The 22,016-nt window shown below is 41.8% G+C and overlaps 1 protein-coding gene across 2 annotated transcripts in view; it reads right to left on the bottom strand.

The window, feature by feature from the left end:
• MSH2 (mutS homolog 2) overlaps positions 1-22,016 on the bottom strand; it is a 139,247-nt gene that overhangs the window by 107,877 nt on the left and 9,354 nt on the right. For both annotated transcript variants that reach the window (XM_032771734.2, XM_032771733.2), the window contains exons 2-6: positions 18,875-19,029; positions 17,403-17,681; positions 15,855-16,001; positions 13,388-13,537; positions 8,551-8,684 (exon numbers count right to left, since the gene is read on the bottom strand). In XM_032771734.2, coding sequence (XP_032627625.1) covers positions 8,551-8,684; positions 13,388-13,537; positions 15,855-16,001; positions 17,403-17,681; positions 18,875-18,994 — 830 coding nt within the window. In that variant the 5' untranslated portion in view covers positions 18,995-19,029. The remainder of the gene's footprint in view (positions 1-8,550; positions 8,685-13,387; positions 13,538-15,854; positions 16,002-17,402; positions 17,682-18,874; positions 19,030-22,016) is intronic.

Below are 22,016 nucleotides of genomic sequence, written 5' to 3'. Positions count from 1 at the left end.
GAAAGCTGAGAACAAAAGAAGAGGGACAGTATGATGTCACTTCTCACTAGTCTATTAAAGATGTGTGAAATTTTTATCACAAATCCTAAAAGCCAGACAAAAACCTGACAGTTTTAGCAAGTTCCTGTTTTATTTTGTTTGAACCTCAAACTCAGGCGCAGAACACTGTGAGTGGGAAAAGAGAGGGGGAAAAAAGTTTGCTTGAATTTCTGTAATGAAGCCTGTCAATTTCATACAGTTCTACTAGCAATTAGCTTTTACCGGCTACTTAAGTGGTGGCACAAGAACCCTGTACTGAGCAATGCTAGAACAGGAAATCTCACTGAAAGTCTGCTTATTCTTCAATATTGATTGGGTATGGGCATGTTGTGGTACCTATTTAGGCTATAAGGCTTTTTAAGACAAAGACAATTCAATCCTATTTACTTTTGTACAAAATATCAAAGAAGAGGACGGGTCAAGACAATGTACACTTTAACTCAGAGTTTGGTGCTTTAAGCTAAAGTTTCATTTATTTGTTTCTGGCACACAATCAAATACTAAATGTTTAAAATGTTCCATTTATATCTTTCACGAAAATACTATTGAAAGCATAACAAAATAGAAGTGCTGAGGGTCATACTAAGGATGGTGAAGTCTACTTGGATAAATTAACAGGATTTCCCACCTAAATTAAATCAGATTGGGTATCTAATTTCTGGATCAAAGTAGTTTGGATAAGTGTGGACAAGCAAACAGCTTTCAGGCACATATCCAACCCAAACACTGATACGTGTTGCTTGGGCAAACTACTGGTTTTAGAAGGAGTTGCTGTTCAAAGTTACATTTCTCAGCACATGTAATTGTTTAGTCTCTAGAATATTACAGCACAACCAAATTAATACAGGTAAAGTCACTTGACAATCATTTTAAAAAGTTAAATTCATGTGTAGCACATGCAAAAATTAAAATCAGTGATTTGTAGAGGACAGTCACATAAAAGTGACTAGTTTGATTTGTTTTGTGCTAGGTTGATGAAGTTTTTGTTTAGTGTTTTTTGTTTTGTTTTTTAAACATTTGAAGTCCAGGTCTTAAACTTTGGTTTTTGTAGCAAAAACCAACTAAAGAAAATGTATGTGACCCTGAAGCAACTTTTAGAATACAGTAACTCCTCGCTTAACGTTATAGTTATATTCCTGAAAAGTGCTACTTTAAGCAAACTGATGTTAAGCAAATCCAAATTTCCCCATAAGAATTAATGTAAATAGGGGAGGGTTAGGTTCCAGGGGAAAAAATTTCACCAGACAAAAGATTCTCAATCTCTATATATACATACACACACAGTATAAGTTTTAAACAAACAGTTAAATACAGTACACAGCAATGACAACTGTGAAGCTTGGTTGAGGTGGTGAAGTCAGAGGGTGGGATATTTCCCAGGGAATGCCTTGCTGCTAAATGATGAACTAGCACTCAGCTGAGCCCTCAAGGGTTAACACGTTGTTGTTAATGTAGCCTCACACAGAATGTAGGGAGGAAACACAGCATGGCAGAGAGAAACAGAGACATACACCATGTGGGACGGAGGTGGGGGAAAAGGAGGAGAAGGGACACACCATGTACCCTGACCCCACTCTAAGTACATTGCCTTTTTAAGTAGATCAGCAAGTTGAGACAGCAGCTGCTACCAGCAAGCTCCCTCGGTCCTGAGCTCTGTTGTGTAGAGATGAGGTACAGAGCAGGAGGGAGGGGGACACGCTGACATTAGCACATCTCTTCCCTCCCCCCTGGCACAGCAAGCAGTAGGCTCCTGGAAGCAGCTCCAAGGCAGAAAGCAGGAGCAGCACACAGCAGCGGGGGGAGGGACAGCTGAACTACCCAGCAATTGATAGCCTACTGGGTGGCTGCCGCACAGGAAACTTAGCGGGGGCTGCCAGTCCACCCTGGTTCCAAGCCCCCACCAGCTAGCTCCAACGGGCTGCCCTTTCTGCAACCAGTGGACAAAGCAGGCAGCTGCCAAACAACATTATATGGGAGCACTGCGCAACTTTAAATGAGCATGTTCTCTAATTGATCAGTGATGTAACAACGAAACAACGTTAACCGGCATGTTAAGCGAGGAGTTACTGTATTAAGCATTCTTGAGAAGGGGGTTATAATGGAAATGCTCGAACAGTTTTAAGCGCTACTATGTCACCTTGTCATCAGATAAAGTGTATATCTATATTTTAAACTAGAGGCTTATTGCAAAAGCCAGCAAGTCACATTCAGATCAGTAAAATGGCCGCTCATTTCACCTGCATTATTTATAGTAGCTTGTACTGTAAACCAATCAAGTCATGTTCTGACATGAATCATCAATTGATCAATCTACATGTTGGAAACTTCCCTGTAGCCATTAGGTGCACTTTCAGGATTTGTCCAAATTCAAAAGGAGGTTAGTTTAGGTCAGAGTTTGCTAACTCCAACCTAACCAGGAATTTTTTTCCCTGGTGTAGATGCAGGCTAATACCTTTCAGTCTCAACATAAAAGGCTGATCTCAAACAAAAATTGAAAGGTCCCAACTTCTTCCTCAACTGACAACTGTTCCAGAGCATCGTTACATTATCACTGCGGCTAGCGGAAGTGTTAACTGTCAATACTTTGCAGGGATAAATTATGTTGTCCTGTCCTGAGAGAAAGTTTAACAGGAAACTGCTTCACAGTATCTCCATAAAACCATTAGTGTTGCCCTGACTAGTTAAAATACTTCGAAAGGTGTTAAAATCCACTACACTAGGTAGCAATAAGTTTTTAAACCCTTAAATAAAACGCACTAATTTAGAAGAGTTTTTTTAAAAAAAATGTTTTAGTCTAGAAAAGGTCTTGAATGAATCACTAGAAGCTCAGTGGACAAGGACATTCTACCCGAACACCTTGATTTCATCATCCAAATCTCCTTGAATGGTATAAAAATTCCAACATCGAGTAGTCAGTTTAACAATAGCTTGAGGCTGCTAGAGCTGGGATTAATTTCCCTAACCAAGGTAAACTGCAGAAGCACCAAAGCAAAATTTAGGAACATCTCAGAATAATCCAGCCAGGTAACTAATGTTAAAATGCATAATCCTCTACAGTATATTTAGACTAAACTCTTCAGTGCAGGGCCACTTATGTGTTTGTACAAAGCTTAGCACAATAAGGCCCAGATCCTGGGCTGGGCCCCAGTGACTAAAACAATAAGACAATATGCATATAGGACTGAATATGTTTAGTGGAATCAACATTTTTGTTCAAGAAAGCTGAGCAGAAATTATACAGTGAGATTTTTCAGAAAGATGTGGATGCACTACAGACTAAAGGAATCAGCCAAACATACCCTGTATGAGAGCTCACCAAGAAGTATGATGCAGCATCCTCTACTTTTCAGTCAGCAGAATTTTTAGTTTCTCAGGATTTCAAATGTCTGCCAAACAGCAAGGACTTTCACAGGCTATTTGTATAGTTAGTAATGTTACACACTGCAATCAATATTTTGTATTAGCTCTTACTGTCTTTGTACCCAGACTTAGTGATATCAGTATCAGAAACACATTGACTGCAAAGCACAAAGCAACAGCCTCCTACATATGCTTCCTAAGCAACTCCGCATAGGGATGGCTGGGTAGTCAGCTTCCTTTGTACAGCTGTGGTCTGTTTCCTTTATAAAGGAAACAAGACTGGGTAAAACCCAGAAATGCAAGTGTAAGGAATCTCTGCTTTCCTTGTGTTTATTAGAAGCTGTTTCAGCAAAAGGTCACATGTTTAACAGCAATGGCTTCAGATGCATTTTCTCCTGTGTATAAGTTATATGCATTCCGTTTGTTGTATGTTATATTATATGTATTCCAGTTGCTATTCCTCTACTTTGCTTTAACCATCAGCATATATAATTGGATGTCCATTATTCTGCACACATAAAACTAATGCTATGTACTTCCTCAGTAACTAATGTAAATAGAATTGCATCAGCCATTTAGCTCCAAAGGATAACTGCCTTATACCACCTACAGATCTCAACTGTGGGGCAAGATTTTGCAGCCATACTAACCAAGCAGGGTCTGGATGGGTTTATCCTGTTTTCCATGAGACTTACAGCATTTGATGTGCACACTTACAGCATTTGATGTGCACATTTCATGTTAATACTGACCCAATGATGCACTGAGGCAGTGGGCGCCAGATGAAGGACCATGCTGGCGGTGGAGCATCCGCCAAAATGCCACCAAATTTCTAAGGTGTTTCAGCAGCGACACCTCTGATGACGTCACTTGTCAGCAGCAAGTGGCGTCATCGAGAGGCTTGGCCCCAAAACACCGCAGAAATTCGGTGGATGCTCGACCGCCGGTCAGGACGCGAGCGCATTTAGATGCCCCCGTGGGTGCCATGGTGCCCGCGGGCACCGTGTTGGGGACCCCTGCATTAAGGTGATTGGGGGGGAGGGTACAGCTGGAGGCATCACTTGAAAAAAGAACAAAGGTTTAAGTTTTCATGGCACTTTTGCATGAAAATGAAGCCAGTGGGTTACTCTCAAACCCATTCCACCTAACTTCTGCCTACAAATCTCAGCCCAATATATCAATGTGTCTGCTTTCCTGAACAGTGTAACATTGCTGTGTACTGTTAAGTAACTGTAGTGTTCTACTCCACAGATGACAGCATTTCATTGGCAGTAAAGCAATTCCCATATTGTATGCATATGAAGTAAAGTGCTTTGGAATCCTTCAAAAATTTTAACTTTAGCATATAGTACAATCTTGCTAATTCACATCAAGAGGGAGATAGCTTAATCTTTTGCAATCTATCAACATTTTATTTTTCCAAATATTTACTTCTAGAAAGTATACATCCAAAAATAATTAATAAATATCAATTGGTATTCTATTGTTTATCAGTGCAATTAATAGCGATTTTTTTAATCATAATTAATTTTTTGTGTTAACTATGTGAGTTACCTGTGATTAATCAACAGCCCTAATTGCAGCATATACAGTGTTTTATATAAGCATGTCAAGTGATATCTGTAAGGCACCACCAGCTTTTGGAGCCATTTCAAAGTTAAAATCGGAATCTCCTGGCCTCCCTTTTTGTACTTTGCAATATAATTTTAAAATGTACATGTACATACACAAACCTGCTATCAATCTGAGAACATGAAAGGATAACTTGGTTATTTTAGCACGTGTTAAAAATGATCATAATCTCTCTATAAGCAGACAAGTGACAAGATGTCACAGGGCAAACAAGTTACTTCTCAAACACAGACTCTGACCTTCAATTTGTATGTCTAGGAGAAAATAAAAGCTAACTGACCATTCCCACTGAGTGGGAGTGTGCCAAAAGCTCCATGAAGTACTCTAAGTATTTTGATACTATTATTGATTTTACAAAGAAGGCACTCAGATACTATGGTGATGGGCTGCAGCATAAAGCCCCAAGATAGATATAAATAGTCCATTCTGTGTGTGGAGAAGTATTTGATCTGCATAAGTACTGATCTGCATAGTAAACATCTACAAAAGGTGGACAAGTCCCTCCACTCAGAAGGTAACATTCCTAATGGTGCAATCCAGATGTGCTATCCTATGTAAGTGATCACTGAGGTGTCTAAATGTTTTGTTAACACAATGAAGGCATTTTCAGAATGGGCTGAGAGACCAGAGTATTCATGCTGTGTATAGTTTACTTTTAGATAAGAATCAGAAAGTGGCTGCTGCATCTACATAGTCTGAGGCCTGGTCTACACTACGCGTTTAAACCGAATTTAGCGTTAAACCGAATTAACCCTGCACCCATCCACACAACGAACCTCTTTATATCGATATAAAGGGCTCTTTAAACCGATTTCTGTACAAGCGTAACAGAAAGCCAAAGAATCAAATGGACACTCATGGAGGGGGGGGAGGGATAGCTCAGTGGTTTGAGCATTGGCCTGCTAAACCCAGGGTTGTGAGTTCAATCCTTGAGGGGGCCATTTGGGGATTGGTCCTGCTTTGAGCAGGGGGTTGGACTAGATGATCTCCTGAGGTCCCTTCCAACTCTAATAATCTATGATTCTATGATCCTCCCCGACAAGGGGAGTAGCGCTGAAATCGGTATTGCCATGTCAGATTAGGGTTAGTGTGGCCGCAATTCGACGGTATTGGCCTCCGGCCGGTATCTCACAGTGCACCATTGTGACTGCTCTGGAAAGCAATCTAAACTCAGATGCACTGGCCAGGTAGACAGGAAAAGCCCTGCGAACTTTTGAATTTCATTTCCTGTTTGCCCAGCGGGAAGCTCTCCGATCAGCACGGTGCCCATGCAGTCCAAAAATCCAAAAGAGCTCCAGCGGACTTGTAACAGGGAAGATACTGGATTCTGATCGCTGTATGAGACAAATCGTGTCTAATCTAAATCGTTACAAGAAGTACGAAAGTGACAAAAGATTTGAAAAATCTCAGTCATCGAATAGCAGAGTCCACAGCCAGGAATGTTCGAAGCACAGTGCTACTGACAAGCGTAACAGAAAGCCAAAGAATCTACTGGACCGCTTATGGGGAGGGGTGGGGGAGGGGTACTGGAACTCAGCTATTCCAGAGCATCCCCACGTCTCGAAAAGCATTTGCATCTGGTGAGCTCCCATATGACTGAAGGTTCAAATATCTTTAACCTGCGGTGTTCTGCTCAGGGTGTATGTTATTCAATCTACACCTCACTCCCATCCTCCCCCGAAAGAAACCAGGAAAAACATCTTTCTCGTCCCTTTTTTCAAATGTCACCACTACTGTCTATGCATGCTGCTGGTAGATGGGGATGCTTGCATGCGCTTGAAACATCAGCAATCCCCTCCCGGGGCAGATGGTGCCAAAAATTCAGCTGTATCCATCGTCACTCATCAGCCCTGCGTGCTTCCTGTTGGCCTCCGTTGAGTCACGCCGGGGCACTCTGTAAAAATGGGAATGATCCGGTCAATTCCCGCAAGCGGTACCTAGATGGCTGGTATACCGTCCTCATCATAGCAGCTGGAGGCTGGCTCCAATCAGCCCCACCCTTTCATGTCTAAAAGAAATTCTGTACTGCCTGGACATATCATAGCAGCTGGGAGGCTGCGCTCTCTCCCCCACCCTTTAATGCTGGAGTCATCATAGCAGCTGAAGCTGTCCCTCATATCTCACAAGCTTGGTTAATTTCTTTTTTTACGGTCTCTAAAGTTAGTTTGTTCTGTTATTTGATCCTGCATGGTCTTTTTACTTCATCAACACAAAGGGTGGGACATTGCCCACAGATAGCCTGATGAGGAGGTTGGGGAGGATTGGAAGCAAACGGGTAGGGGTTGTTGAGGCTAACCCCTAGAATGGCATGCAGTCATCATTTCTGCGGATTCTCTGAGGGCTCTCCGACCCGGAGCACTGTGCTCTCTGGTTCTCTAGTACACTTGCCCCACATTCTAGGCAGGACTGACTATTTTTAGACAAAACAAAGAAGGGAATGACCCAGGGAGTTATTCCCATTTTTGTCCATGTGCCTCCAGCCGACCTCAGTGAGGCCAGCCAGGAGCATCCATGACAGCAGCAGACGGTACAAAAGGATTGATAACCGTTATCGCCAATTTCCAAATGCAAATGGTGCAAAATGACTGATAATCATCATCTTATCGCCAGTTTACAATGGCAGACGGTGCAATAGGGATGGTAAACATCTCTGCCACCTTGCAAAGGCAAATGAATGCTGCTGTGTAGCACTGCAGTACCGTCAGCAGCATCCAGTACACATACGGTGACAGTGACAAAATGCAAAACAAGCTCCATGGTTGCCATGCTATGGTGTCTGCCAAGGTAATCCAGGGAAAAAGGGCGCGAAATGATTGTCTGCCGTTGCTTTCACAGAGGAAGGATTGAGTGACAACTTTTACCCAGAATCACCCACAACACTGTTTTTGCCCCATCACGCATGGAGATCTCAACCCAGAATTCCAATGGGCGGGGGAAACTGCGGGAACTATGGGATAGCTATCACAGTGCAACGCTCCAGAAATCGACGCTAGCCTCGGTACATGGACGTACACCGCCAAATTAATGTGTTTAGTGTGGCCACATGCACTCGACTTTATACAATCTGTTTGACAAAACTGGTTTCTGTAAAATCGGAATAATCCCGTAGTGTAGACATGTCCTGAGTCTCAAGTGTTCAAAACAGTAAGCCTATTGCTGCTCCACACCCCTGTAACTTGTGACTTCTAATTAAGTATAAAGGATTATAACTAGGAGGGTTCAGCTTAGTGACTTGATACATTAATCCTTCTATTAGAGAAAAAAGCCCTTTGCTCCAAGTATAATGTACCACCAAACACATTCTATAAACAAATTTACATTAGCCTCTTCAGAAATCTCTAGGTGCTCGTTAGTCTATTTCCAATAGAAAGATAACATTTCAACTCTGAAAAGCTGTTTCTGATAAAGACTAGTCTTAGTTTTGCTTTGGAAAAAAAAAAAAAAAAGCAACCAGACTCCTATCTGTAGTGTAAGGATTTGCAGTGAAGTGAGCAGATGCATATCAATATGTATGTTTACCTTTCTTCTATTCTGTTCTTGTCCGTAAGTGGCTGTTTGATCCACTGATTAACCAGTCTTTGTCCTTGAGGAGTTTTGCACTTATTTAATAACCCAACCAATGATTGTGTACTGTTGGCATTTTCACCAGAACTCTGGAAAGAGAAAAATAGAAGTGATTTAAAAAATAAATAGAGGGTATGGCAAAAAACAACTTCAGCTTGGTAGAACATTTGAGGTTTCTATTTTTACATTTCTGACACAATTCAATTTAGCATAATGGCGGCATCGTGTGGTACTATAGGCTACAACCTTTAAACCAGGTCTGTTCAGATTATAGAACACTATCTTCAGTGTCTGGTAAGATATTAACTGCAGGCATGCTGGGTGTACCTGCACAGCTTTATATTTTTGAATGAGCTATACAAAATTCAGCCAGCAGGAAATTCTCAGACACAGTTAACATGCAAAAATAGCTGATAAATCTGCTTCAAAACCTTCAAGTCTCAACTTGGGTGGAGGGGTTTGTAGTATTGATCTCTTCTATCTCACCCTCTCAAGCACACCTATAATTAAAAGAAAACCGCTTCAAATGGAAATCCAGTCTCAGGTCTGATTTCACCATCAGAGAGAGATACACTATAATAATGGGGTGTCCAAAAGAGAGAAATGGAATTAAGCAAGGTATAATAGTTTAAAATGCTGGGAAGTAAGAACTTCATTTTTGCAGAGTACAACAGCCACAGTCAACATATTGGAGAACTTTATATTGGAGAACTGCACACTATTATGAAATATCAAGCTGAGTGCAAGCAGACCCAAGACCCAATACTATTTTAAAATTAGCCATGCCAACTCCAAAATACTTTATTTATATAACAGTTTACTTTGTTAGCAGTTACTGTTAACAGTAGATACTGGCACTTTATGTATATGAAATATTTACTTTATTGTATGTAATAGTTAAGTGTTTGTTTAAAAATACATACCTAGTCAACTGACCAACAGTAGAACAGATATTTGGTTTTACATCTCTTCAAATGTTTCCTAGCAAACTTTATTTTTCTGCACTTGCCAATCTATATTATCATGTTATGGCTCAGGCAGCATGTAGAACTACAATATATCAACTGCGCTATCAGTCAGAATCTTCCTGCCTCACAGAGTGATTGACTCAAATTGTAAAGTATGTAAGAAGAGACTTCGTAACAGATTTTTTATTTAGATGAAACACTGGTCAAGAGAGAAAAGTCTGACATTCAAGCAGCAGCGCCATGTGGCAGACTCTTTGTTCCCAGGCTGGCAACAATCCCAAGGACATGCCTCACCCATAAGGAAACAAATGCATAGGCTGTTCATTGTGCCGCATCCATTGTCTTTGGAGAGCCATTTCCAGCTCATTTTACCTACTTAGACACGCCCTGTCAATCCTAGCTCAAGATGTTACATTGTAGTCATTATAGCAGAGAGAATCAGGACAAAACTTTGAGCAGCATGGGTAAAATTAAAGATCCCAAGAAAAATTGATTGAAATTGCTCCCCTGATGCAAGTACGGAAAGAAAAAACAAAAAGCAGTGAAGTCCTTAATTTTGCTGCCTGAACTGCTTTGCTGTCTGAACCACTTTGCTGTCTGGTTCTGAAGTTGTATCTAATGTATCATTTAGAAGTTAGAAATAGCTAAATTGTCAGAGTTATTTAAAACACATTTTTTAATCTGTAAACTGTCATATCAAAGATTCTCGTTTAGTGTGTCTAGGTCATTTTCAAATCAAATCTGCTTGGTTTACAAGAAGAGAGGCGCTGAGTTTTTTGGACTAAGTGGGTATTCACCCACAAAAGCTCATGCTCCAAAACATCTGTTAGTCTATAAGGTGCCACAGGATTCTTTGCTAAGTTTTTTGGGTGTCACAATATTCTACAGTTGGAGTTTGGTTAACACAAACTATGATGCAAAAGACAATAGGATCCATCTTGTTCTCTGAAAGATATATTGCTCTGCAATGCTAACAGGAATAAGGAACAGCAAGTAAAGCTGGCTGGAACTCAGGGTGTTTGGTTAGGGAGAAGTTGTGTTTTAGAATTTGCTTTTGTTCCAATTTGGAATTAAAGCAAAGTTACCGAAATTTTTAGGCAAAGCAGAGATCATCAAAAATTTCATTTTGGAATGACCAAAACATGGTGTGCTCCTGAAACAAAACATGGCTATGCTTGCAGATGTAAAGTGCCAGGAGTTAAACCAGCCCTCAGAGACAGCAGCAGGGAAAGTGCTGCCGTGTGTTCACACTGTCAGCTGCAAGTGTAGTGGCATGGCCACATTAGCAGTTCTTGCAAAGCTACAGAGAGCAGTGCATTGTTTGTAGTTATCCCAGTGTGCAGCAAGTTGCTGCAGGGTGTTTTTCAAGTGTGTGGGGGGGGGGGATTGGAGCCTGACAGGGAGTATGTTGGCGTGGAGGGGAATGAGACAGCGTGTTTTCGGGGGCAGAGAGTGTGTCAGCATACCGTAAGATCAGACAGTGGCGGGGGAAACCCATCAGCCCCCACCGCTCCGCCTCTCTCTCTCTCTCACACACACACACACACACACACACACACACGTGCGCATCTCTGCAGCAGGAACATGTCACAGTAATGGTCTGCTTTCCGTCTCGGGGCAGATAAGCATGCCGGCTGTCAGAAACAGAGCTTTGAAAGGGGATATTCACATACCTGTAGCCAAGTTCAAAACCATTATGAGAGTGGCCACTTGACTTTAAGGGATTATGGGATATTTCCAGAGGCCAATCACAGCACAGTAATCAACATGTCATCCACACCAACACTCCAGCATTTCAGCCAGGGTGCAGCAAGCTTAATGTTTCTAATGGAGGTGGATTACTAGGAGCGCTCCTGCCATGGAGTCCAGGCACTCCACGTGCCTTGCCAATGTGGACACCTCAGGAGTTAGAGCGCATTAAATCAGCCCAGGGCGCCCTAACTTGCAAATGTAGCCAAGCCCCTACGTGGTCATTCACTGAATCCTAGATAGGAAACTCTCAAGGATTCCACTGCAGTAAGCCCTGGAGTTCTTGGGGTGATGGGCTCCCTGCCTGAGCCTGGATTCTCAGGTCATCTGGGGTCCCTGACACTGAACTGTGAGTCTGGAGGGCATAGGATCAACTGCCAGGGTCTGCTGCACAGAGGCAGCCCCATCATGCAGACTGCCTCAGGCTGGTGACCCCAGCACTTCCAATTTCCTGGGCCAGCTGGAAGCCCTGAGAATGCCTGGCCCTGGTGTAGTCTGTATGGCAGGGCTGTCCCAGAGCCACAGGTTTTGGAACCTGATTCTAGGAATCAAAGCTCCCAGCTCCACAGCAGGAACCCTGGAAGCCCAGGCTTGACAACGGGAGCTCAGAAGCTCTGAGTGCCAGCCCCAGCAGGGTCCTTGGAACATCAGCAACTTTCCAAGAGAAACCTGCCTGTTTCAATAAGACTTTTGAGAAATCTGTAATAGATTTGGTGAAGCATTCCACTTCAGTGAATTTGCATTTTAAAGTCAGTAGATCTATTGTGTAAATAAGGTATCATTTTACTAAGCTACTTTTTCATCCCCTGCATTGGGGACTTCTAGGACTATATTTTGAGCTTGCTCTATGCAACAGCTCCCTTAAATAAAAGCCTATCTTAAAATGGGAATTTCCCAAAATTATATGGGAAGAGTCATAGAATCATAGATTATTAGGGTTGGAAGGGACCTCAGGAGAACATCTAGTCCAACCCCCTGCTCAAAGAGGACCAATCCCCAAATTCCTAAATGGCACCCTCAAGGATTGAACTCACAACTCTGGGTTCAGGTCAACGCTCAAACCACTGAGCTATCCCTTCCCCCCATGTCCTCCCAATGCCATGCATCTAGTCAGATAATTACATCTGTCCCAGTCTCCCAGACAGGAACTCAGGAAGGAGAGGAGTTTAGAGTGTGCCACTTCCAAGAACTCCTGCATAAAGCTGGAGAAGGGAATGGAGCAGATGTTCCCCTCCCTAAACTCTTGGACATCGCAAGACAAGGCAGCAAGAATGTTCAGGCTTCTCCTTTCTCCCTGGGCTAGCATGCCTAGGTGCCAGATCCGAGTTCTTTATTCCCTGGAATCTCCAGGTGCCTCTCTTTTGTGGAGTGGAGAAGTAGTACTCTACTCCCTGGGCTTCTTCCATGGGCCCCAAAGTGCATATACTTTGTAACTTGGGCCAAAGAACACTAAGCAGAATCTGGTAAGAAAAAAAAGCACAAGTGAAACCAGCGTATAAACCAGTGTTTGAACTACTTCTCTGTGGGTACAGTCAGCAAATACATCAAAGACGACATTCGGTCGTTTGTTTTTAAAAGGCTACAATGACAGTGCCCATTTAAATGTGTCAAGGTTTCGTCAGCAAACTTTCAAAGGGATCTGTTTACTGACTGCTGTAAGCTGCACCTTGCATTACTTCCTGCTCAATAAGAGGAGCCCTATTGCAAGTCCCTTCTTCCCCCCGCCCGTGTGGTTATAAATGAGGTAGGATTCTGCATGCAAACAAGACTGAAAATACTAAGCTGCAGCCACTGGAGATGGGAACCCCTCTGGCTCTGCCTGCTGGGAATTCCTGTAAGGGAGGTGAGAGTTAGATAAAGTCCCCCACTCTGCTTGCTTTTTTCTAGGAAGTTACACAGCATTAGACTGGCCAAACAGAAACCAGAAATTAGAATCTCCGATTATGCACCATCACAGCTATAAAGGATTTTCAGGGTAGTCTGTATTGTGAGGCTACTATCAAGTAGCAAAGTGTATACTTTTGTGATTAAACTGGAAGCAAGTTCATTAGTTTAAATACATGTTTGTTTCTTACCTGGAAAAGGTTAAGGGCTCGAACAGCTGCATTATCCAGTATCATATATTGACTGAGGTCAAAGCTAGTCAATTCAAATTGTCCGAAGTTAGATTCATCCGACAAGAGCTCTAAATACTTGATAACGGCTGACAAGGATGAAACAGCAACCTAAAGTTACAAAGGTGTGTTACAGTAAAACAAAATAGTTCTGTCGGCCAACAGATACTTTTATAGAATTACAAACAATATCCTAGAGTAGCTTCTCAGAGCCATGTCAACTTAAAAAAAATCAAAAAGCAAACAAAAATTCTGACTATCCGATGAGACTCTAGCCTAAAACAAGAATTCATAATGCCCTTGGAATTCGGGTTACACCCAGGTTCATCAAACCTGGGTTGATTTACAAAATCCAGTAAGTGTAAAGATAAAGCCTATACATCTTACGCATTTCCATTAGAAATCACAGAATACGAAGTATTTTAGTATATAAATACAGCATGCTCTAAATATATGTTCAAAATATTCAGAAACAAAAATAATTTACATTTGTTATGGTTGTTTGCCATCGAACCATAAAAAAATTAGGAAATAAAAAGTTCAGGATTAAACTTCAGCTACACTTGAGAAGAATGAATGGCAAGTAAGGAGAATCTTTGCCTGTGCATCTAGCTTTCAAAAGCCTAGTATCTTGAAGTAGTTAGGTAGGAGATAAAAAGGAACTATCCCTGGCTCCCAACTCAAATCCAAGTGAGATCAAAGGAGAATGGAATATTTTTGTGAGAAACTGCTTAACACTGCATGTGCTTATACAAGTATTTTCACTGAAGTACTATGGAAGAAGCTGTTACTGCTGCTCCCATGGTACCATCACACATGCTTACTCCCCGAGCCACCCAACAACTACTCTTCTGTGTCTCTTGAGGCTGTCCAAGCAGCAGAAGTAACCACACCTTTTCCTAACCCATGAACTGTGACCCTAGGAAACCCTCAGCACCAACAGGCGAAGCGTTCACTGTTCTGTAACAGTAACTTCTATCAGGTCTGACAAACTCACTACACTTAGCACACCACTTTTATGGTACTTATCCAGAAATGACATCAGGTAAGATTAAATGAAAGCCAGAATCACACTGATCACTAAACTTACTGTGAAACGTATGTACAGATATTATGTAAAAAAGCAGGAGGGTAACAAGGTGACTCTCAGAGCTGGGGACCGCGAGATCCATCACATCAACTCCGTAAAGTCAAAGAAGCCATTAATGGAATAAGAGAACATCACCTCTCCCACTCATAACCTATTGCGAAAAGTCTAAAACAAATTAAGTAATGCATGCAGGATTTTACACCCTACCACTCTTACCATTCCAAACCTGCATTATAATCTATTGTGCCTAGCTGTGGCAGGCAAGTTGGCCCTCCCATGAGATTTTTGCCTAGAAAGGTCACTGCACAACTGCAACAGCACAAAAAAAAAAAAAAAACACAGGATGTTTTCACATACGCAGACGTCAGCCATGCAGGAACTGGACTCGCTGGCCCATTCCATTTGCTATGATTAACCTAAATGTGTAATGAAAGATTTAGGGAGCATTAAGTCATAAAAATGAGCTTTGCAATTAGTTATGAAGGCACAAGGTCTGCAGACATGCCTATTCCTTCTGAGATTGAATTCTATAGTCTAATTCCAACTCCTGGTGCCCTCTACTGCAATCACAAGCTTCCTTCTAAAACGTGACTGCTTCCTTGAGAGTAAGTGTTATGGCAAGGCAGCATGAGAGCACATGCGCTGTCAGGCAGCTATGCCCAATTCCTTAAAGAGCTTTGAATGCCACATCAGGTCCTGAAAATGGGATTCTATTCTATGGGGAACCAATACAGAGAGCATTAATTTAGAAGTTAAAGCTCAGACCTCTATGATAAGTTTCAGACCATAGGAATAAGAACCTAAAACCACTTATAAACCCATGAAGAAGAGTATTATTCCACAACCACCTTAAGTACAGAAATGTAAATGCATCACAGCAAATTTAAAATTCTTTTCCATTTATGCTTTACTAGTCCCTAGTAACAGTGGTTTTTCCTTTTAAAAGTGCCTGTTAAAGAATCAACTACAAGGTGATGTAGTTTCAGCGGTCAAGGAAAGCTTTAAAAGAATCTTACAGACTTCAAGCTTCCCCTCTAAACATTTGACATTACAAAAGCAGTGACATCAGTATAGTGAAATCAAAGTTATACACTATTGCTATAACTCATTTAAAAGTATTGTTCACATTTTAGCGGTGCTCAAATATGCCAGATATTGGACAAACAGAAAGGCAGTCTGGGTCCTGAAGAGTTTACAGCCTGATTAACAAAGTCAAACAAGAGGAAGAAAGGAACACAGTAAAAGCAGAGTGGTCAGTCGACAATTGACAGGGTTCCATTTAAAAAAAAAGCGTATCATCAATCACTGTTCTATCTGCAGCTGCTACAAGTTACTCACCTGTTTTTCTATCTCTGGTAACGTTGCACTAGTCACTTGCTCTTCCTTTTTTGATTTTAGTAAGCGGTTGAGATCCTGGACAATATCTTTTGTTGTGAATTCAGCCTTTTTTCGGTCTGTAATCATGATTCCTCCTCTTTGAATGATCTGTTGTGTATAAATCATTTCCAGTTCTCAAGAGAGTGAAAGTGAACTACACAGAGTATTCTCAAAGACAAGTTAATTTGTATTCAATTGTTAGACTATACAGAGAGAAGATAAAGATAGATAGGATTTTACTTCAAGGGTATATTTACATTACAAAATTATGCAAACCTAAATTATGACTCCGTACAGGCACCAGAGTAATTAAATCACTTTTTACTCCTGAGGGAATTCTACGCCACTGCGCACATGCAGAATTCACGACCCCTGAAGATTTCTTTGCTTCTCCATAGAGAAATGGCTTTCTGACAGAGAAGCAAAGGGAAGCCACAAGAGCAGTCACAGGGCTGAGCGTGCGAAACTCTCTCCCTCTCACTTGCTATCTTGGTGTGCCTAATGTTGAGGGGCAGGACCCTGGGGCATAGGTGCCAACTGTGTGGGTACTTCGGGGCTGGAGCACCCACTCCCTGCCCTGCTCCCCTGCCCCAGCTCACCTCTGTCTCCACTCTGCCTCCTCCCCTGAGCACGCTGCCGCATCCTGCTTCTCCTCCCTCCCAGCGCTTGCACCATGAAACAGCTTTTTTGCCCAGCAAGCCTGGGAGGGAGGGGGAACACCACGTGCTTGGGGGAGGAGGCGGGGACAGGGTGGAGATTTGGGGAGGGATCCAATAAGGGCAGGGAGGTGCAGAGTTAGGGCGGGGACTTTGGGGCAGGGGCAGAGTTGGGGCAGGGGCATGAGCACCCACCGGAGCAGAAAAAAGTTGGCGTCTGTGCCCTGGGGTGTTTCTGAGCTGGCCTGGTCCTTCTGCTGCATCAGGGTTGGGTGGGGGGGGGGAGAACAGTGCTGTAGGGTCATCTCCCATCTCTGTGCAGGCGGAGGTCTGTGCTCCCAACTGCAGAATTCCCTCAGAAATACAGACTTTTGCATGTCCCCACTACACTCTTCGTGCTAGTGGTGCATGTCCCCACCAGGAGTGCTTACACCAATTCAACTGTCAGTGTGGGGCAACAGTGCATGTAAGCAACACAGTGTCTATACAGACACTGTGTCAACCTAAGCACTCCACCTCTCGTGCAGTTGGAATTATTAAAATGGCATAGTGGGCATTACATCAGCAGGAGTAACATTTTAAGGTAGACGCTTAAAATTAGGTTGACATGAGCTGCCTTGTGTAGATCTAACTCTAGAGCATAGACTAGGGTTAACAGTATCTTTTGTTGATTAAAACATGTAACGAACAAGTGATGTATGTATCATCCAGAATTCCTTCACATTAATTTATTAATCTCGTTCATTTCTTAGCCTTTATGGAGCTTAGTTCACAACTTATTTCAGAGATTTTTCTTCCCATTCTCAATTAAGACAAATATAAATCAGTCAGTCCACATATTCACTCCACTTACGTGTCGTAGTTTTCCCATATCCCCAGCAGTCTCTCCTCCTGGTAGCACGCATTCCTTAGGTCCAATTTGAACCAGCAGAGCTTCAAGGTTTGAGAACTGATCATTATCTGGAAACTCACAGACACCCAGCTTCCTGAGTGTAGTGTCAACATACCCCACTCCAACTACTCTTTGTCCGTCAGCAGTATATAGCTTAACACCCACAACACCAATGGCAGTCGACATGTCATTATTGCCAAACAGAATTTCCTCAAACTGGGCAAGGTTACCTGGAGAACCCTATTTGAGAAAGAAAACTTAGAATGGCACAACAATTTTTTTCTAATCTTTTTTCTAAAGGCACAACAAAAACTGTCAAGGTTAGTAGAACAAATTGGGTTTTTTTGCATTTCAGTGAAATCAGAGTTTTAAGACACCACAAACTTTAAAATCAGTCTGAAATGGAAATAAAAAGCATATATGATAATTAAGTACATTATAAGTTTGTAGCCAATAAAATCCATTCCCAGTGCAATTGGAGTCCCAAACTATATTGAAATCTGAAACTGCTGTTAAAGTAAGACAACAGGGGTGAGATAATATATTTTATTGAATCAACTTCTGTTAGTGAGAGCCACATACTTTTGAATATACACTGAGTTCTTCTTCAGGTCTCAGGTCTTCCTCAAGCTCTGTGTAAGCTCAAAACCTTGTACCTCACCAACAGAAGTTGGTCCAATAAAAGACATTACCTTACCCACCTTGTGTCTCTATCACCCTGGGACCAACACAACTACAACACTGCATTCAAACTAAGAGGTTAATTTGAACTACCTTTCTAGTCTGAAATCATGTTACTCTAATCCATAAGTGTCAAAACACCCAGTCTGTATTTGTGGACCACAGGACATTCAGATTCTACACAGTTTTAGCTTTTGATTTAAAAAAATTTCCTGTCCTAATGGTTGCAAAGAAAGCCTAAATATGATTAATACAATGTTGTCTTTGGAGAACGGGGATATAAACAGGTTGGCAGCTGTAGTGTAGCAATATTTTGATGCTGTAAAACATAGTAATATTATATGTTTGTACATACATGCATTTTTTTTAAAGGCACAAAGGAACAAATGAAATACACCATGCTTGCGGTACATAAAATAGACGAGGTTCTAGCTTTTCAAACTATTAAGACTATACTTGCAGAAAAAATTATGAATTTAAACCTCTAACCACACAGTAAGTCAGTTGTCCTGAAGCTCCCCTTAGAGCATCATATGGCACACCTGCAGTACAGGATCCACCCACCCTGGAGTAGTGGGGAAATGCATGGACATATAAAAAGGTGGATGACACCCCTCCTCAGCTTCCCCCCAATTATATAGCCAACTGGAGGCACTGAAAGCCTGTAAGAAAGTTTTAATTGGATGAATAGAAGTATAGTAAACATCTGCATTTTTTCAACTTCGATCATGTATGGAGATAGAAAATGGTACCTTGTATGCCAAATACCAGTCATTCTCCTTGGTAGATTTACTGCCTGCTTTGTTCTTGTAAATTTCAACTCTGTACTGACGAACCAGAAGTAGATCTCTCAGAAAAGATTCAAAGTTCATTTTACTAAGCACAACACTCTCGAGTTTCTGATTGCCTACAGGAAAAGGAAAGAGAATAAAATATCTGTAAAGTAAACATAACTATTGGTTTTCTTACATACATTTTGTAATTGAGAGCTCTGTAAAGAATAAATTTAATAACCTTTAGAGGATACAGTATTATTTTGACAAGCAAGGAAGAAGCAAGCACATAAATTCCAAGAATCAAGATAAAAACATCTCACTTAATTCTAAAGAGTATGTGGATTTCCAAGTGTTAAGAACAGATACAGATTCTGTAGAAAACTTGATTTACCTAGAAAGAAACCAAGTGCATTTAAAAAATTTTCACTAATCTCTAAAATTGATCTACTTTTCCCTCGATATAGGTTTTACCCTCAGATATTCTAGTTTGTTTTTCACACTATACAATAGATTTTCTGAGCAAGGATAATGGAAACAAGCTCTAACACAGAGCTTTAAGACAACTTTAAGCACGCTCTTCAGGGGAGTCCTACCAATGATAACTCATCTCCATAAACCAACTCATGAAAAAGTCTATTGTCCACATTCATTCAAGGGACAGCCTCCTACTATGTAGTGACCTGAATTCTGCCTCAATCAAAGAGTTAAGAGCATGCGCATTAACTCAAAAAAACCTGTACATCACCATAAAGCCCACTAGTCTAGGGAAACAATGTGTAGCTGACGACATTCTTGTTTTTACTCTTATTTAAGTCCACCAAATTTGAAGCTTTTCTCTCGTTTTTATGTTGATAGAAATTTATCTTTATTAAATATAAGACCCACTTATCATACAGATCTTACAACTCTAGCAGGATTTTAGATGGTTGAGTTCTGAATGAAGAAAACAAATAGCCACACTGAGGAGTTTCCATTTCCTCTGATTCCAGTGTAACATGTACCGTTAAGCTCTTTCTGGGCCAATGCGGGATTGCTCATACAGCATGATGTTTAGTATTTAACATAAAACTAAAGCAGTCAATTAAAATGTTATCTGCAGCACAGGATGAATGTGCAAATGAAGTTTTACACGTGACCTTCATTCAAAATAAAAGTTATACTTTAGGGCATTTTAATACTGTAGCTGATAACCAAAACATAACTCGAGGTAGTTTAAACTTGGAACTAAGGAAGAATATAAATGCATGCATGCATAATATCTTCTGGATTTGAATCTTTATAAGCTTTAGAATTTGTAATACATTGTCAAGCTCAATAAAGTCTTCACAGTGCAAATGGAAAAATCAAAAAGTTTAGCCATGTACTACAGAACAATGTTTTACCTCTTAATACAAATGAGGGAAAAATTACTATCACTATTGTGACTGTGCCGTTCAGATTTATTTTACTAAATGTGAACTAGTAACATTACACTGTACTTAAAGCAATTCCTGATCAAACACAATACTAAGGCCTTGTCTACAATGCAGAGTTTTGTTGGCAAAAGGCAGCTTTTGGCAATGAAACAGAGGTTTACACACTGCAATGCCACATTCGGTGACAAAATATAATCACCAAAAGTTGTATCACCAAAATGCCTGTATAGACACCGCATTTCATTTTATTGCTGTAACTGGCTTCCAGAAGGTGTCCCACAATGCCCATCCTGACCACCCTGGTCAGCAGCTCCAACTCTGCTGCCCTACAGCCAGGTAAGCAACTGCTCGCCCCTCCTCCTTTGAAGCCCCAGGAATTTTTGAAATTCAACTTCCTGTTTGCTCCACATGGAGAGCTCACATTGCATCTCCCCAACTGATCTTGTTCCATACAGCAAATACTCTCCCACTTGGACCAATGCAGAGCGGCTGGATCTGCTCAGTATTTGACGAGAGAAGGCTGTGCAGTCCCAACTGCGCTCCAACCATAGGAATTTCAACACTTACGGGCAAATTTCATGAAGCTTGGGCAAAAAGAGCTATGATTGGGACATGCTGCAGTGTAGAGCAAAGATCAAGGAGCTGAGGCACACATACCAGAAGGCAAGGGAGGCAAACCCCTGCTCCAGTGTTGCGCCCCAGACCTGCCATTTTTATAACGAGTTGGATGCTATCTTCAGCAGTGTCTCCACCTCCACCACCAATAGTCCCATGGATGAGAGGAGACCCTGGTAAGTGGTTTTGCTTTGTGAAGCGCAGAGATGGGTTGAGGGCATAGAAATGTACAGGGCTGGCTGTGTTTCTATGTGCTGGACATTTTTCCTGTGCAGTATGGCACAGCAGGGTGTTGATGCACACCGAGATTTCCTGGAAATCCTCCAGAGATCTCTAGGAAACTTTCCTGGACATACTCGTCAATCCTCTGCCAAAGATTCCTTGGCAGAGCTGCTTTGTTCCTTTCCCCATTGAAGGAAACTTTCCTGTATCATTCTGGAATCACTTGCGCAGGGACCAAAGCAGCACACAGGTAAGTAGCATAGGGACTGGGACGGAAGCCACAAGAGTGTAGCAGATGCACTCTTGCTTCCTCTCAGGAGTGAGATATCTGCTACAATGACCCCCCATTTGTGGAAAAGGGAGCGAAATTTAGAATACTGTCCCTAGTCAATTGCACTGTGACCCTTTTATATTGATTTTCTCCTGATGTAGAATGTCCCTCGCCCTGGAGTAAACTCACCATGCTCAGAGTGTTTGCCAGCATGTGTGCTCATCAAGGGTCAGCAAGCAAGTGATTTGTGTGTTAACAGAGGTGTATTTTACTGTACTGTTTCAATGCTGTGTGTGTACTTAATCATGCTTCTGTGTATTGTTCCTTGTGCTTCTGCAGATGTGGCCTTCTAAGGGCTTGGCTACACTTGCAAGTTGCAGCGCTGACGAGGGGGTTACAGCGCTGCAACTTAGCAGGTGTCTACACTTAAAACCTCAGCCAGCGCTGCAACTCCCTGTTTGCAGCGCTGGCTGTACACCTGGGTCTGCTTCCGGTGTAGCGAGACCAGCGCTGGTGATGCAGCGCTGGTCATCAGGTGTGGACCTGGAGGCCAATAAAAAAAATAAAAAAAAAAAAAACGCTGCAGTACTGAGTG

The sequence above is a fragment of the Chelonoidis abingdonii genome, chromosome 3 (genome assembly GCF_003597395.2).
Source record: "Chelonoidis abingdonii isolate Lonesome George chromosome 3, CheloAbing_2.0, whole genome shotgun sequence".
Taxonomy (NCBI): Eukaryota; Metazoa; Chordata; order Testudines; family Testudinidae; genus Chelonoidis; species Chelonoidis abingdonii.
Note: the sequence above shows the minus strand (reverse complement) of the source record. Positions and strands in the feature narration are given on the sequence as shown.